This window comes from Clarias gariepinus, chromosome 27 (assembly GCF_024256425.1).
Source record: "Clarias gariepinus isolate MV-2021 ecotype Netherlands chromosome 27, CGAR_prim_01v2, whole genome shotgun sequence".
NCBI classification, from domain to species: Eukaryota; Metazoa; Chordata; class Actinopteri; order Siluriformes; family Clariidae; genus Clarias; species Clarias gariepinus.
This window is the reverse complement of record NC_071126.1, coordinates 23452825-23470236: the sequence shown is the minus strand read 5'-3', so window position 1 is coordinate 23470236 and position 17412 is coordinate 23452825. Positions and strand designations below refer to the sequence as shown.

Sequence of the window (17412 nt, the reverse complement as noted above, 5' to 3'; positions counted from 1 at the left end):
CGTAAGTATGCTGAACCCTGGTGGCTGCATTTTGGACTAACTGTAGCTTGTTTATTGGAGATGCAGGACAAACACCGAGAAATGCAACAGTTACAACAGTCCAGTCTGGAGGTCATAAATGCACGAACTAGCTTTTCTGCATCAGATATGGATAAAATGTTGGCAATATTTCTAAGGTGGAAAAAGGCTGTTTTTGTAATATTGGAAATATTATTTTCAAAGGATAAGTGGTCTAATAACTGTCTAATATTATGCCCAGGTCTTTCTCTGTCGATCTAGTAGTAATAGTACATCCTTCTAAACGCAAGCTGAATTGTGAGAGCTGTTTGTACTGGTTTTTGGGCCAATAAGTAATATGTCTGTCTTATCTGAATTTAGTAAGAGAAAATTATCGGTCATTCAATCTTTTATATTAAGGACACATTCAGTTAGTCTGGACAACTTGGGAATTTCGTCTGGTTTTGTTGAGATGTATAACTGCCATATCAGTATACCAATGGAAACTAATCCCATGTTTTCTAATGATGTTACCCAAGGAAAGCATGTACAGTATATGGAGAATAGCAAAGGTCCTAAAACTGACCCTTGTGGGACCCCATATTTTACTGGCATTACACCAAACAGTTCTCCATTCAGATCTACAAAATGGTAATGATCAGACAGGTAGGATCTAAACCATTTTAATGCCTGTCCCTCAATATCCATGTGATTTTGTAAGCGATGTTACAACCTTTAGGGGTTAGCCGTAACAGAAAGAGAGAACTAAGTGAACTTATACCAGAGAGATAATTTAAATCATGTATTTTCACTTTTTCTTTACACAGGATTTATCTTCAGGGGAAGATCAGGCCAAAACAATAAACAAAACACTGTTTTAAACCTAAGTAACCTGAAATTAAATGAAAGAAAACAAAATACAAACTAGCTAACATGTCTCCCTAAACAATAAAAACCTGATGATCTATAGTGTCTAATGCAGCACTAAGATCAAGTAAGACTAGTATTGAGATGTAGCCTTGGTCCGGAGATAAAAACAAATCCTTTGTGATTTCAACTAGTGCAGTTTCTTTAATATGATGGGGCTTAAAACCTGATTAAAATCCTTTGTGGATATTGTTTTCCTGAAAGAAGGTGCATATTTGAGCCTACACCACCTTTTCTAATATTTTTTTATATAAATAAAAGGTTTGAAATCGGTCTGTAATTTGTTATTTCATTCGGGTCTAAATTAGATTTTTTAGGAAAAGGGCTGAATAACTGCCAACTAATAAGAAATTGGGACAGATCCGGCAGATTACTTGTGAATCTGTCTTTGGTGGTCGGATTAATGTTTCGACTAAATCGATAACGTGGGGAGACACAGCTAATCTGTTCTACAGGTAGAGTATAAACCAAGAGGTGATGATCTGTGATATCATCACTTTGAGGTAGAAATTCTATATCAGTGACATCTATACCATGGGGATATAATTAAATCTAGCGTATGATTAAAACAATGTGTCGGTCTATTTATGTTTAAAGATAAGATAAGATGCCCAAGGTATTAACTGTCACTAATAATAGGGTATATATTGTCACTAAACAATGCAGAATTTTTTTTTTCATGCTTTCATCACCTCTAGGTTGGACTATTGTAATGCCTTACTGTTTGGTTGTTTAACTAGATCGTAAACAAACTTCAGTTAGTCCAGAAGGCAGCAGAGAAACAGTCTCAGTGTTTAAGTCTTTAGGCTAAAACCCTAATTATTTAGTTTAAAAGTCCTATGTTTAATTCTCAAGCATTTATGTAAATAGATCTTCCTTAGGTAAAGGAGCAGATCTGGGGGACTCATGGACGTAGAGTATTATGGTGAACTGGTATGTTTAGATGCTGTCCTCCTCACTCTCATTAATCACTCAGGTTTGCTGACGGTGAGGTGATTGGTTGCTTTACATCTCAGGGAGCCCATATGTCTGTGTTTCCTTCTGGCTCTCTCTTGTAGTTATGCTGTTATAGTTAGTCCTGCTGGAATCTCTGCTTGCACTTTGTACTATATATACTGTACATTCACCTTATACATTGTGTGACTGTGACTATTCCTTTATATTATCTCTCTTTCTCTTTTTCTCTCTTCTTTCTTCTCTCCTCTCTCTTCCTCTCCCTCTCTCTTTTTCTCTCTCCCTGTCAAAATTCAATTCAATTCAATTTTATTTGTATTGCGCTTTTAGCAATTTTCATTGCCGCAAAGCAGCTTTACATAGTCAAAAGACTTATTTAAGTTTGTATGAAATGTGAATTTGTATGAATCAAAATGGTCAGTTTGTCCCTGGTGAGCAAGCCGAGGGCAACAGTGGCAAGGAAAAACTCCCTGAGATGGTAATAGGAAGAAACCTTGAGAGGAACCAGACTCAACAGGGAACCCATCCTCATTTGGGTGAAACAGAAAGCAGTAAATGATCTGCATTTATACAGTGTGTAGGGTGGGAGGCAGTTCAGCTATAATAGCTGATGTTAATTGATGTTAATATGGAGTTCAGGTAGTTATTGAAGACCCAGGTAGACTTGTAAGAAGTTCCAGTCATGAACTATCGAACTGTCAAGTCCCCAGAGAAACAGTTGCCAACACCAGTCAAGGCCAGAACCATTTTCAAAAGAACACATATTCGTGAGCTGCCAGTGAGTTAGACCCCCTCTTGCCACTGGACCCGTTTAACTCGTCCTTGTGCCCTGCTTCTGATTGGAGGTCTCCTCGCATGAATGCCCTGTGTGGTTCGTCTAAACCCCCCCCCCCCCCCAAGCATCTGGCAAATGAGGAGAGGTCTGCCTTAACACAAACAAAAAACAACATTACATTACTGGTTATTGTGGGTTGCCCTATGGGTGTGTAATTTATTACCCTTTTATAATTTTTAATAGCTGCTGGATCCCCCCACTTGAGCGCTAGCTTAGCAGAGCAATTTGGAGGAGCGGAGAAAAGAGGATGCGTCAGTTCGCCCAGTAGTACCTGCGCTTTGTACCGCTGGGACTAAACCTGGCTTGTTTGACTTTCCGATGTCTTTGATGTTGCGAGACTTCCTCCACTGCTTTACGTGGGTTTTGTCACAGAATAGTTGCTGCTTGGTCCGAAGTCGATGTTCCTTCAATGCATAGTGCCATGGGGCTCTGGAGTGGCCCGAACCGCGATAGCTCCGCTGATGTAGTCCTCGGGGTTTCTGGATGGGCGGAGCTACGAGCCTAGCCGGACTCCGACAGCCTCTGGTCCTCGTTTTGCCGTTGTTGTTCTGGCAGACTTTACAGAAGGTGATGAACTGCCATACGTCCTTACATACGGAGGGCCACCAGACGACCTCTAGTAGCCCGAACAGGGTTTTTAGCCTCCCCCTGTGTCTGTCTGATGGATGATGATGGTAATGGCGTAGGAATTGCTGGGTCATGGATTGCGGGATTATTATTTGGAGCCTTTCCCCTTGCTTCACGGTAGCTCTTCTATATAGCGCCCCCTGGTGATATACAAAGGAGCTCTTTAGGCTTGGTGTTATCCCAGGGTACTCTCCAGCCACCAACTGGGCTATTCGGCTGTCGTCCCGCTGTGCTTGAGCTATCTCCCCCAGGTCACAGGGCAGGTCAGAGCATACCGTGGGCAGTCGTGGAGGAACCGGCTTTGGAGGCAGCGCATAGGAGAGATGATAGGCTGCTGAAATGGGCTCCTCGCCCAAAATTCCAGCTTGGGGGAGGTCTAAGATCGCTTAGTGTTTTCCTTCACCTCCTTCTTGCTGGGCGGTGCCTTCAGCTTCTGCCAGACATCTGTGTCTGCTATGCTGCCGTTTTCCATGTTGGATCCCCCCTTCACCGTCTGCTCCACTGCGCTCCCTGTGGGTCTGAGATCATCAGTCACCCTGTTGTTCCTGTAGTGCCGCACGCCGTCCCTCCGCGCTGACGGCTGTCTCTCTGGAGCTCTCTGTGTTTCCGCAGAAAACAGTCAACGACTGCTCTCTCCAGCTTTTCCAGGACCTCGTAAACATAGTTTTCCAACCCTGCTAAGCTAGCTTCTACAGACTGCCGAGAACTAATTTCCCTATTAATTTTACTGTCAGTGACTTCTTTAAAATCAATAATGTTAAATCATTCTCTAATGTTAAATCATTAATGCATTTCACTACATTTTGTACTGTGTATGTTTGTGTATGTGACAAATAAAATTTGAATTTGATTAGAGAATGATTTAACATTCTTAAAAAAAGCCAATAAGTCCACTTTACAGCTATTCACATCCTCCTGCAAAGTTTGCACCATAGTCATACCCGTCACACAATCCCCACAATCATCACCAGTCTGTTTGCTAGACATGTACAAAGAGTTTAAAGATGTTGCAAACAGGCCTACCAAAAAGTCTACAGCACCCTTATAAGCTTGTGCATATCCTAGCTTGCCCGAGTCAGCCATATTTACAAAACTAGCATTTTGCTAGTTAGCTTTAAAACACCCGCGACACACAACCAAAAGGTCTCCTGTACAGGCCATCACTATGTAACTAAAATATCTTTAACTAATGTTACAAAAACTGCGAGGTCTAAATCCTTGTGCCTGAGTACTTTAAAAACTAGTGAGCAAGAATGATACACACAAGACCAAGGAATTTGTGGAACAGCATGGCAATGGTTTGCTTCTTACCTAAAAGATAGGTCATATGAGGTAACATGGAGGGGATCTACATCTGCCCCACGTAGACTCTCTACTGGTGTCCCGCAGGGCTCAGTACTTGGTCCTCTTCTGTTCTCCCTCTATACCCGGTCTCTTGGTAAGGTCATATTATCGCATGGATTCTCATACCACTGTTATGCAGACGACACCCAACTTGTTCTCTCCTTTCCGTCCTCTGACACTCAGGTTTCCACCCGGATCTCAGCACATCTGGCAGACATCTCATTTTGGATGGCTGCTCATCAGCTGAAGCTCAATCTCAGTAAAACCGAACTGTTGTTTATCCCTTGTGACTCATCTCTAGGTCAAGACCTTGTGATATCCATGGACAACAACCAAATCACTCCCTCAACCACTGCCCGCAATCTTGGGGTAACCGTGGACAATCATCTGTCATTTTCCCCACACATTGGTAACCTTACTCGCTCTTGTCGATTTCTTCTTTACAATATCAGAAGAATTCGCCCATTTCTTTCTTCACAGGCTACTCAGGTGCTTGTTCAGTCCCTTGTTATTTCAAGACTGGACTACTGCAACTCACTCCTGGCAGGCCTGCCTTTGTCCACGATTCGTCCTCTGCAACTAATCCAGAATGCAGCAGCACGACTCGTTTTTAACCTTCCCAAGTTCTCCCACACCACCCCACTCCTCCGCTCCCTGCACTGGCTTCCTGTAGCTGCCCGCATCAAATTCAAAACACTGATGCTTGCCTACAAAGCTAAAAATGGCCCAGCACCCACTTACCTCTCTGCGCTAATTACATCACGCACTGCACCACGTTCCCTCCGATCCTCCAGCACTGCTCGCCTCATCCCACCATCTCTCAGGGATCGAGGGCGGCATTCATCCAGGCTTTTTTCTGTTCTGGCACCTAGGTGGTGGAATGAACTTCCTCTAGATGTCCGTACATCAGATACTTTGACTATCTTTAAACGACGACTCAAGACGCACCTGTTTCTCCAGTACTTGGACTAACCCCCCCTCCCCCTTCCCCCCCCCCCCCCCCCGAGGAAAAATAAAATAAAAAATAGATGTGTTGGACTAATGGTACTTAGTTATTAACCTAGTTAACCCAGTGTAAGTATGTATCCAATGTTGTAAACATTAAAGCACTTTTTGTAAGTCGCTCTGGATAAGAGCGTCTGCCAAATGCCTAAATGTAAATGTAAATGTAAGACCAATTCAAACCAAACCAAAAGTGTATTATACAAAAAGGAAACAAAGTGCACCAACCAAGAAAACTAATAAAATAAACAACATTTACAAAATATATGCAATCAAAAACGGAAACGGAAGGGTGTGAAGGTGTAAAATGTCCAAAGTCCAGGTTATTGTAAGTGTGTGCGAAGGAGATGGATCGGTCTCACCGGAAAGGATGGTAAACAACCGGGAGGCCGGTGACGGAGTGCATAAGCATTTCACTGCATATCGTACTGTGTATGACTGTGTATGTGACGAATAAAATTTGAATTTGAGTGTAAGAACGGTAACGAAGCAGTCCAGTCGGCGATACCCCGGATGACCAAGAAATCCCGCAAGGAAAAGTCTCTGCCAGTCTCTTTGTAAACTCCGTAAAAGCAACCATGTACACAGCGCGCTGAAAACTCCTAACTCCCTCCTCGAGTGTTTTTCCGGACCGGCTTTTATTTCCGGGTCATGTGACCACGTGTGTCACTATTTTCCCGTGCTGACCAGCAACGCAGCCTCGCGAGAGTTTGAGAGCGGGAACCAATACACATATAAAGTTCATAGGTGCAAACAAACCCTTAGGGGCACAATTAATACAGTGCTGCAACTTATTTTCACTATAAATTGGCCCCTTATGAGGCAGTGACTGCAGTCGCTTCATAGTTCACGACTGGAATTTCCTACAGTTTTGTAACTGAGCCTCCAATAAAAATCTCAGGAAATTTTTCCTTGCCAGGAAAAATTCCTTTCCTTTCCTTTTAAATTCCTTTCATTGCCGCCACCCTCAGCTTGCTCATCAGGTATAACCTGATCATTTTGAATTATACGCATTCACATTTCATACAAACCTCCATTATTTCTTTCGATTATATAAAGCTGCTTTGCAACAATGACAATTAGTGCTATACAAATAAAATTGAATTGAAATATAGAAATATAGAAAATTCAGAAAAGTTCAGAGCAGACTATTAATGCTGAGGAGACTAAAGTCATTTGGAGTGCAGGAACACTACTGAAGACCTTTTTACTCCTGTGGCCAGCCATCATCTATGAAGTTGTTTGCTGGTCCAGCAGCATCTCTACTAAGTTGATAAAGAAGGCCAGTTCAGTTCTGGGAATTCCCCTGGACAATGTACAGCAGGTGGATGGAAGGAGAATGGTAGCAAACCTATCATCATTGCTGGAAAAAGACTTTCACCCTGTTTGTTTCATCTTAAAAGCAATATTGAAGGTCTTTTTCACCTGCTGCTATTAGACTGCACAATCAGAACTGCTCCAGGTAAACCGGTCACTGTAATGCAGACACTGTTATCACTGTTATGCAGGAATCGAACTCGGAGATGGTGTCATTGGTTGTTTTGACACTTGTTTTGACACAGCGATTTAAGGTGAGATATACAGTACAGGCCAAAAGTTTGGACACACCTTCTCATTCAATGTGTTTTCTTTATTTTTATTATACTGCGTTTTCCTTCCACAGTCCAAAGACCTACAGATTAGACTGATTGGTGTTCCCAAATTGCCCGTGGTGTGTAAGTTTGTGTGTGCCCTGCGATAGATTGGAACCCCATACCCCATGTACCCTAAGTCTTCCTTGAGAGGAACCAGACTGTAAATGGGACCCATCCTCATTTGTGCAATACCAGACAGTGAGACCATAAATCATACCCTGCTATAGCTGTGCATCCTGAGAACCAACTTACAACTGTATAACAGGAAATGTGTTTGAGTTAATATGAGGTCCTCTGACTTGAGGCCACAAACTGATGGACACTTGGGTATGAAAATGCTCATGACGATTTTAGTCCTTGAACTATCAGAATGACTGCAGTCACACATCAGCACAGTGATATTGTGTGAATCAGACGCCTCAGATGAAGATGCACAAAATATCTTCTCAGTGGAACTATCTTCAGTTATCACACGTGTCTGTCAGCAGAGCACATGGGGTCATATCCATGGGGTCATCCTCAGCAGCAGTGATTTGAACTCTAACCAGGAGTAGGGGAGAGAGAAAGAGAGAGAGAGAGAGAGAGAGATCTGGTTAATGTTTAAGAGATTTTACTCAGATGCGACACTAAAACTCTATGAGATGAAACGCTGAGAGACGCCCTGACGGTGAGTGATTTACTTAAATTAAAAAAAGAAAAATAAGATTTATATATAAAACGTTACTGACTTTTATAAGTCCTATGTTTTATTGTTGTATTTTTTTCTTTCTATCTATTCTTTATTTATCGCAATTTGTGAAAAGCACTGAGTCCTCCATGTGAAGATTAAAACATTAAATACACTTCTTCTTGTCTCTTCTTTATTTTCTTTTTACACTGAAGCAGGAAATAATATTTAACAATGCCAATGTCATAAATATATTAAAATTATTTTTCATGGGAAATATTATATATTGATAATAATCAATTAAACTTTGTATATACATGATATACGTTTTTGGTTACACTTTTTATCAGTATTTTTAGTGTTGTATGTGTTTGAGAATAAAAACCTCCACTGTTTTATTTTCTCTAAAATAAACTGTAAATGAGATGTATAGATTCTCTGAACAGCTTGACTTTAACACCAGGTCATTAACCCTCAGCTTGGCATGATTTGGTTAGCGTGACATCGTCTAACACACACAACTTTGAACCTAGATTTTTTTGTGGGGAGGGGTATTTTGTTTTAGGTTTTTTTTTGTTAGCAGGTGCAAACTACAGACCATCACAAAACTCTCTATACAGACAGTTTAACAAAAAGAACTAGATTTACAAAACCTACAATACATCTTGCTAATTTCTTTGCAAAAACACGTAGAATCATTGCTCTCTTGATGAACTCATTTTTTATGATGCTTTCCCTTATGTATGAAGACTTTTGGGGTGAATGTAGTGTGTGTAAAACAGATACACCTCTCAAAAATGCAGGTTTTTGTGATGAAAAATTCAAACATTTTCATTGAAAACAACCAGGTTTGCATTTGATTGGTCTGAACACTCTTTTATAAAGGGTCATATGATTATTCTTAAAATCAACCAATCACACTTAAGCCCATGCTTGAAAGTACTGTCATTCTGATTAACTTCAAATTAGGATCAGCTGCTTCTGTAGAATCCTCTTGACATCATCTTCAGTAGATCTTAATGTTGCTTTGGTGGCTGATGGAAGTGCAATAATTTAAGCCCGAGCACCAAGAAGCTGCTATTGTTGAGACCTATTGTTGAGAAAGGCTCTTAACCATATCTGCTCCAGGGGGCAATGTATACTAACTGACCCTGTGCTCTGTCAAAGAACTTTACAAGCTTGTACAGAATCTCATAATGGAAAAAGTCTGAACAGAAAAAGCGAAGTAAAACAATTTCTGAAGTATTAGATGTCCTGTGGAACACCATGAAGGCAATGACCACAAGTGGAAAAACTAGAGCACCACAGTGTCATCACTAAGAGCAGACATCCATCTATATCTGATGAAAGGACACAAAGACAACTAATCAGGGAGGCTGCTGATGGACCTACAATGACAGTAAAACACCTGTAAAACATCTGGTAGGTACAAAGTAGGTATGGATAGACTGAAGCCAGGTCCATGTCCAAAGTCCCCTCCAAACTCTGAGGCAAAATGTGTTACTTTGTGATGAGACAAAGCTAGAACTTTTTAGGCATACAGTAAATTAGACCCTTCCCAATGGAGCAGTACAGTGAGGGTAGCATCATGTTATGGTTCTGCTTCAAATCAGCTGGGACTCTAATACATAGAACCTGCAGGTTTATATAGAGCTGTAGATGAGAAAACATTTCACCCACCAATACAATTACAAGACAAAGCACAAGCACACTTCAGGAGAATAAGAGCAAGCTTTCAGACTGGTTCAGTCAGAACCCAGATTCAAATCTAAAAGAAAACTTGTGATATGACATGAAGAGATCTGAACATAACTTAAAAATGTTTAACTATGGATTTTAAACTTAGAATTCCTTTTCACAAATTTCAGGATGTAGGGTTAAAATGAGGCTGTCTTGTGCCTAAGCTTTAATTTAAAGAGCTAAGAAACTGATGAGAGTAGCATGCTCATAGTATAAGTGTTAACACAAACTTGTTTTGAGAATGTTAAATGTACCCACTATATAAATGGCTTTTGATCCATTTATCCAACGTGTTGGTTATTTAAAAGAAATGTTGGTGTGAATTAAGAGAAATAAAAGTTTGTATAAAGTTACTGTATAAAGTTCTGATTCAAGATACCAAGATTGTGTTTTAATCTGTGTCCAGGTGATAAAATGTGGAGAAAGATCCAGTGCTATATGACCCTTGCCCTTTTGCTGATGGTGGCCTTGGCCGATCACCATGAAGGCCATGATCATGGAGAACATTCAGCAGATCATCATCGCCATCTCCACCACGGCAAGAATGAACCCCACCCCAGTTATGATGGAAAAGATGAATCGTGCGACAAAGTCTCATCACACAATGCTGACTTTGCCTTTGCACTGTACAATAAGCTCTCCAGCCATCCTGATGCCAAAGGGAAGAACATCTTTTTCTCACCATTGAGCATCTCCATGGCTCTCTCCATGTTGGCTCTGGGAGCCAAGGGTGAGACCCACTCACAAATATTTAATGCTCTGGGCTACAGTTCCCTCACAGAGGATCAGGTCAATGAAGCCTATGAACATCTACTGCACATGGTGGACCACAGCCAGGAGGCTATGCTGCTTGAGGCAGGAGGTAATCTGGCTGTTCGAGAAGGCTTCAAACCTGTCAACAAGTTTCTAAAGGATCTTCAGCATTTCTACCATGGAGAGGCCTTAACCGTGGACTTTTCCAACCCTGAAGTTGCTGTTCAAGAGGTCAACAATTTCATTGCCAAGAAGACCAAGGACATCATCACTGACATGATCAAGAGCCTAGATGAAGATACCATCATGGTGCTTATCAACTACATCTATTTCAGAGGTATGTTCCAGCAAAAGTACCACTTCTCTTCTTCACTTACCGTATAAGTACCAATTATTAAGCATTTGAATTATTTAGGTAAATGGGAGAAGAACTTTGACATAAAGCACACTCACAAAGCCGACTTCCATGTGGATGAAAACACCAAGGTGACTGTGGACATGATGAAGAGAACCGGACGCTATGACTTCTATGAGGACAGGGACAACTTCACTTTAGTTATCAAGGTGCCCTACAAAGGCAACACCTCCATGTTGATTGTTCTGCCAAATGAGGGAAAACTGGATGAGGTGGAGAAACACCTCAGCAAAGAGAGTCTTAAGTACTGGCAAGACAAATTCTTCAAAAGGTAACAGCAGGTTGAATATGACATTTTGACTTCACAGTTTGTATAAAATGCAGCTAGACTTATCCATGATGGAAAAAAAGTAGTATGGGAGTACAGTTGAGGGTGGCACATTGGTATAGTGGTACACTGTTACCTTTTCCCACAATTTCCGTAGAAGTCCTGCCTCAGGTCTGGGTGTGTGGAGTTTGCATGTTCTCCCTGTGCTTGGGGATTTTAGGGCACATTGTTTCCTTCCTAAAGACATGTAGATTAGATTAATTGCTGTTTCCAAATTCTCTGTAGTACAATGACCTGGCACCGGGCTGAAGATGTTCAAACTCAGTTGTTCACAATTAAACACATTTCATGTTAACATACTCGTACCATGTCAAGTTAAGTAGGATATTTACTTTATTTTTTTATGAAGTAATTTAAAAAATAATAGCTGAAAGATGGCTGGGATGTTGCCTTTTCTGGTTGTTGCCATTTAGATGATTTTTAGCAGTGGTGGCTCCAATGGTTAAGGCTTTAGTTTAATGATTAGAAGGTTTGGGGTTCAAGGTTTGGGGTTCAAGCTCCTGCACTGCCAAGGTGCTTCTGTTTAACAAGGTGCTTAACCCTATCTGCTCCAGGTGGTGCTGTATCCTGGCTGACCCTGCAGTCTGACCCCACCTACTTAACTGGATTTACCATAGCTTTTTGATGGCTAAAAAACACTAAAACCTGCAGGGCAACCCTACCAGGCTTGAGGTCCACTGTCCTAGATAATATTTCTTGTTTATGATGCAATCTATCGTTAGAAGTGCACCTGTCCCTTTTATAGCAAAATCTCATTACAACATGATGCCACCTCCACCATGTTTCATAGTTGGCATGGTGTTCCTCCCCCCCCCCCCCTTTTTCTTCATACACAGTTCTGTCTATTATGGCCAAGCAGTTTCATTTTATTTATGAGTCTGACCATAGAACACTCTCCTGAAATGCAGGTAACCAGATGCATTTCATACATGCTTGAAGTAGCAGCTTCTTTTTTGCATGTCATATGTAATTTAAAGAATTCAATATGTAATAACTATTCTTAATAGTGGATTAACATACTTTGGCTCCTTAACCTGGTCCTTAGTTGTTCCCTTGGGGTGTCAGTTGAGCCTCACTGACACAGGTCTGTTCATCCCTGGGAGGTCATTAGTGCTGTCTAGCCAAATGAAGCAGTTTGTGTTTATTTTTGTAGTTTACGTTCTACAACAATATCTTGGATTTTACGCCCCCCCCCCCCCCCCCCTCTTTTTTTCTGAAAAAGTCAGTTTTTGGAATCTGCCAGTCAACATGGTGTATGTAAATGTTTGAACAGAGCTGGATGTCCTATACACTCACTACACAATTTGTGTAGGCCCACCAAATACACAAGACCCTTGTGTAAAAGGACATGACAGTGATCAGATAATGAAGCAGAGCTATTTTCATAAGCAAGACAAAGTTGAACTGTAGGTACATCAATCAGGCCAGCTTGAATTGCCTGCTGTCCAGGTTTAATGTCCATGAATAGCAATAAGGTTACGTTAATGTATTGCTAACCTCATTTAGTAATGCAACTCTTGACCTTATTGCATATATCATTTTATGAAATGGTGGGTACTGTTGCAGTGCTGGAATCCCCTGGTATTTAATATAGATTGTTCTTATTATTCTATGTAATATTAAGAGTTTCAACATACATTATGGTATTTAATTAATGTTACATTCAAATTTTAATTTTAATCGTCACGTGCACAGTCATACACAGTATGATATGAAGTGAAAAGTTTTTTTTTATTTACATAATATACAGCAATAAGAATAGTAAAAATTAAAGTAAAATAGTAGAATAAGCTAGAAATATAAAGAAGTTAAATAATGTATATTAAAAATAGAAAGATATACTGTATAAAGTAAAATGAAATATAATAGGAATGTGATGTAGTGCAGTGTAGAACCGAGTCCAGTTATTAGCAAGATAATGTGCAAGACCTGGGCCAGACCTTGTTTAAAGGGGAAGACAGCGGGGGAGGACAATGCTACATGGTGCTTAGCGTGCGGTTGAATGGGCGCCGTTTTGTTTCGGACTGTGAACTCTGTCTTGTTGAGGATTTTTTTACATTTACGTACACTTATATAATATAATTGGAAATATTGATATCTGGTGCACCGCAGTGTCCATTGTTGTGTAGAATACACTTGAGCTACTTTTGCGATTGGTTCGCATCTAGGAGTCTTTGTAGATCCGAGATTCATTCATATCTACGGAAATTCATAACTTGAATGTTGGGGACTATATATTAGCAAACATGCATCATGGTGTCAAAAATACCTTAATGCTTTCTACCATGATACCAGATTCGAGCAGAGCAGGTACCACAGTACCTACACCATGGTACAATTTCCTATGGGGAATTTCAGGTATAATCTTGAATTTCTACTTTTTGTAAAACATATTATTTCCAATTAATATAAAGTTTTATCAAACAGCCAGGTGGAAAGAGACAAACTAATTACACATAAAATGCAAACTAAAAGCATAAACTAAAGACAATGACAGTGTGTAGATGATGTTTAAATAAATAAATAAATTAATTAAATAATAATAATAATAATAATAATAATAATAATAATAATAATAATATAAACATAAACATGAATTACTAATGTAATGTGGAATTAACCACAGAATCTCTGCTATTCTTTCTGGGAGCCCTAACTGAGAAATGTCTCCCCTTTAAATATTAATAAATTATTTATGGTTATAAATAAGTGAGAAGTTGCTTTAAACTGTGGTGATAATATTAATAGGAGAATATTTATGAGGTAGAGTTAATGGGAAAATATTAATAAATGAATATTAATAAACATAATGAAAGAATTAATGAGGAAATATTAATGAAAGAATATTTAGAAGGCAATATTGATGGTAGAATATTAATAAAAATGTAAATGATGGAAAAATTTATGCTAAAATATATGAGAATATTAATAAGATAATATTAATAAAAGAATATTATTAACAGAACATTTATGAGGTGATCTTGATGGGAGAATGCAAATTATGTGATTATTTACATAAGATGAAACCCTGAAGTATAATAAGAGATGAATAAGAGCACATAAAAGAATATTCATTAGAAAATATTGATGAGAGAATGTTAATACAAGAATATTAATGAAAGTGTATTAAGACTGCCTACAACATGTCAATAATGTTAATTGTAATTATGATTCAGTTTAATTTACCAGTATGGCTTCCCTGGTCTTTATAGCATTTGATCCAGAGCATACTAATATTGAGCATTTTATTTTTTAGATCATGTTCTTATCATGAGTTATTCATGTGCAATTCAATATTAAAATATTAAATGGAGGTGATGACGTTCTGCCATGTTCAGTTGTGAGAGTAACTCAGTGATGCCACTGGTGTTGTTCAGTCAGAGCAGTTAATTTACATCTGTAGTTAGACTGCAGGTTCTAAGTAGCGATGTGTGTGATTTCAGGATTTAACACTTACTACAGTATGTTCAGCTCAGTCCTACACTGACGTCCACCATTTTACTCTGCAGGAATGTCAGACTTTTTTTGCCCAAGTTCTCAATATCTTCCTTCTTCTCACTGGGGGACACTCTGACAGAAATGGGTATCATTGATGCATTTTCCAACAACGCAAACTTCACAGGAATGAGTGAAGCCAAACTGAAGGCTTCCAAGGTATGTTAAGAAATACACGACCATTTAAATGTTTAGGGTCACTTGCACATTTCTTTGTTTTTGTTTAGTGATTTATTTTCTACATTCTACAACAATACTGGAGATTTCAAAACTATAAAATAACACATATGGAATTAGGTAATTACGTAACAACAAAAAAAAACATCAGTTAGTTGTTATTTTAAGACACAGAGGTCGGCCTTTCTGTAATAGTTCTTGCAAGAACAGTATTGTGTCAAGTGCATTCGCAAAATCCGTCCAGCACCATAATGAAACTGTCTCTCATGAAGGCCGTCCCAGGAGGGCGAGACCAAAACCTACCTCTGTCTCAGACGAGAAGTTCATTTAGAGTTATCAGCCTGAAAAATGACCAATTAACAGCACCTGAGATTAGAGGCGTTATGAAGTCTTTACAGAGCAGAAGTAGCAGAAACATCTCACCATTAACTGTTCAAAGGAGATTAATGCATTTTTTGGACGCCTTCAGCATTCCTTTACAATGTAGAAAGAAATAAAAATCAGGAACCATCATGGTGTTAGAAAGTGACCCCAAACTTTTGAACGGTAGTGTTTGTGAATGTAATGGTGAACTATTCCAATGAAGGTTTTTGGCTAATGGATTGTTGAAAACCTTTAATTGAAATTTGCTACATGAAAGGTAAGAAAATTTCCTTTTGCAACACCACCAGGTTCTCCACCAGGCAATCCTGAAGGTCGATGAGAAAGGAACTGAAGCATCTGCTGCCACCACCATTGAGATCATGCCTCATTCTTTACCAAACACCATGAACCTCAACAGACCATTCCTGGTCTTCATAGTCGAGGAAAGCACCAGGAGCATTGTGTTCATGGGCAAGATCACCAACCCTACTGAGCATTAACAGTCAGATCAAATCCCTCTGAAACAATAAATCTCAATGTAAAAGATTAACAAATCCTGAATCATTTTTTGTATGTTCTTAGACTTTTTTAGTCATATTTCAAATTTAAAATCAGCTACAAATAGAGAGATAATTATTTTAAGTGTTTTGTAGCTGTAGTCATAACCCTATCATAAGTAGTCTTTAAGATTAATGTTAAAGCTGAAACTATGGATTTGGTTACAAGACCTGGACTGTTATAATCAACCAATTAAATCACTAGAATAAATAAATTACTTAAAAAATATCACTAGTTGTGTTGGTGGAAAAAGCCAAAGTTAAAATCTAATTCTTTTCCACCTCTTTATTAATTGCATAATAAACAACTTATATTTTTCTTGCAACTATTATTATTATTATTATTATTATTATTATTATTATTAATATTACATTTTACTTAAGCACCATTTTTTTCTGTTACTTTGAAACACACAGTAAGATAAATTCTCACAAAAAGCAAACAAAGTATTACAGTGTGTTAAAGAAATAATGTTAAAGTGTGTACTTGGACAGAGGACAAGTAAGTGTTTGTTAAACCTACAGTTCATTAGGGGTAAACTCAATAATCAATAGCATGGTCATTAAACAAGCACACACATACTTATCTAGGGGTAACATGTCATCATGAGAAAAATACAAAAACAGGCAAAGATCAATGTGAGAAAATGTTCAGCGGCCGGAGTAATAATGATCTTGAATCATGTCAACTGTGTTTTATTAAACAGAGAAATAAACAACAATTACAATTTAAAAAATCCATAAAAAAACAACTAAACAAGACCTATATTTACAAAGAATAAACTCTTTAAACAAACAAATGTTAACAACAGTTTGTCTTTATGTGCATAGCATTTTACAAACTTTGTGTACAATGGACCTGTTGCTCAGTGCCGCTGATCTCACCTGTTCTGGACAAGCCTGTGCATCTCTGACGACACAACGCCTGCTGAGGATCAACCCAAACAGCCACGAACATCACCAAGACGGCTATAAAGCCTGTGCTTTTGCTGCACGTAGCACATTCATAAAGAACTACATACATGCTAACGAGTACAGGGCGTGACATTGTGAGAGGGTTTCCATGTTGTACGGTACGTCGGACCTGTGAATGAGAAATCCTGTATGCAGAGAAGCCATATTGTTTTATGGAGTTAGTGTCTTCAGCTCTTGCCAACCATTGTAAAGGAGCATGGTCGGAACCTGAAGTGAAGTACTGGCCTTCTTGATAACAGCGGAGCTCCTCTACTGCTCACTCAGTGGCAAGTCTCCCGTTCGATAGTCGTGCTCTAGATAGCACTGCAGAGTTCGGCGTTGAGACCCACTCTCTGTCCAAGATCTGTCGAAGGTTGTGCAGATGATTCTCCCAGCTACGTGAATGGATCATTACATCATCCAGGTATATAACAGCGTACCATACGGGTGATACACTGACATGCAGATCTGCTTAATCTACAGCAGCCTGCAGACATCACACAAAGGTTTTGACATGAATGCCATACCTTGATCAGTGAGCACTTCTTTGGGGAAAGCTGATGTTGCTAAACAGCTGTCTCAGCTCTCTCGCGATGTTCTTTTACATGGCCTTCCCCACCGGGACTGCCTCAGGATAGTGCGT

General features: G+C 39.3%; 1 protein-coding gene across 2 annotated transcripts; it reads left to right on the top strand.

Annotated features, from left to right (window-relative positions):
- The first annotated feature begins 7892 nt into the window (after positions 1–7892).
- LOC128514794 (alpha-1-antitrypsin homolog) lies at positions 7893–16099 on the top strand. Of its 2 annotated transcripts, XM_053488668.1 has the most exons (6): positions 7908–7987; positions 9231–9409; positions 10134–10817; positions 10896–11166; positions 14733–14877; positions 15567–16099. In XM_053488668.1, the coding sequence occupies exons 3-6, from the start codon at positions 10142–10144 to the stop codon at positions 15756–15758; spliced, it is 1284 nt and encodes a 427-aa protein (XP_053344643.1). In that variant the 5' UTR covers positions 7908–7987; positions 9231–9409; positions 10134–10141; the 3' UTR covers positions 15759–16099. The 2 variants fall into 2 exon arrangements, with proteins under 2 accessions (XP_053344642.1, XP_053344643.1); XM_053488667.1 differs by lacking the exon at positions 9231–9409 and having other exon boundaries at positions 7893–7987; positions 15567–16098.
- Positions 16100–17412: the final 1313 nt, after the last annotated feature.

Excerpts from the sequence above, each read along its gene's own strand:
- LOC128514794 (XM_053488668.1), top strand. The coding sequence starts at position 10,142 with ATGTGGAGAAAGATCCAGTGCTATATGACCCTTGCCCTTTTGCTGATG. Across the intron at positions 10,818-10,895 it reads CAACTACATCTATTTCAGAG|GTAAATGGGAGAAGAACTTT; the intron begins GTATGTTCCAGC and ends TGAATTATTTAG. Across the intron at positions 11,167-14,732 it reads CAAGACAAATTCTTCAAAAG|GAATGTCAGACTTTTTTTGC; the intron begins GTAACAGCAGGT and ends TTTACTCTGCAG.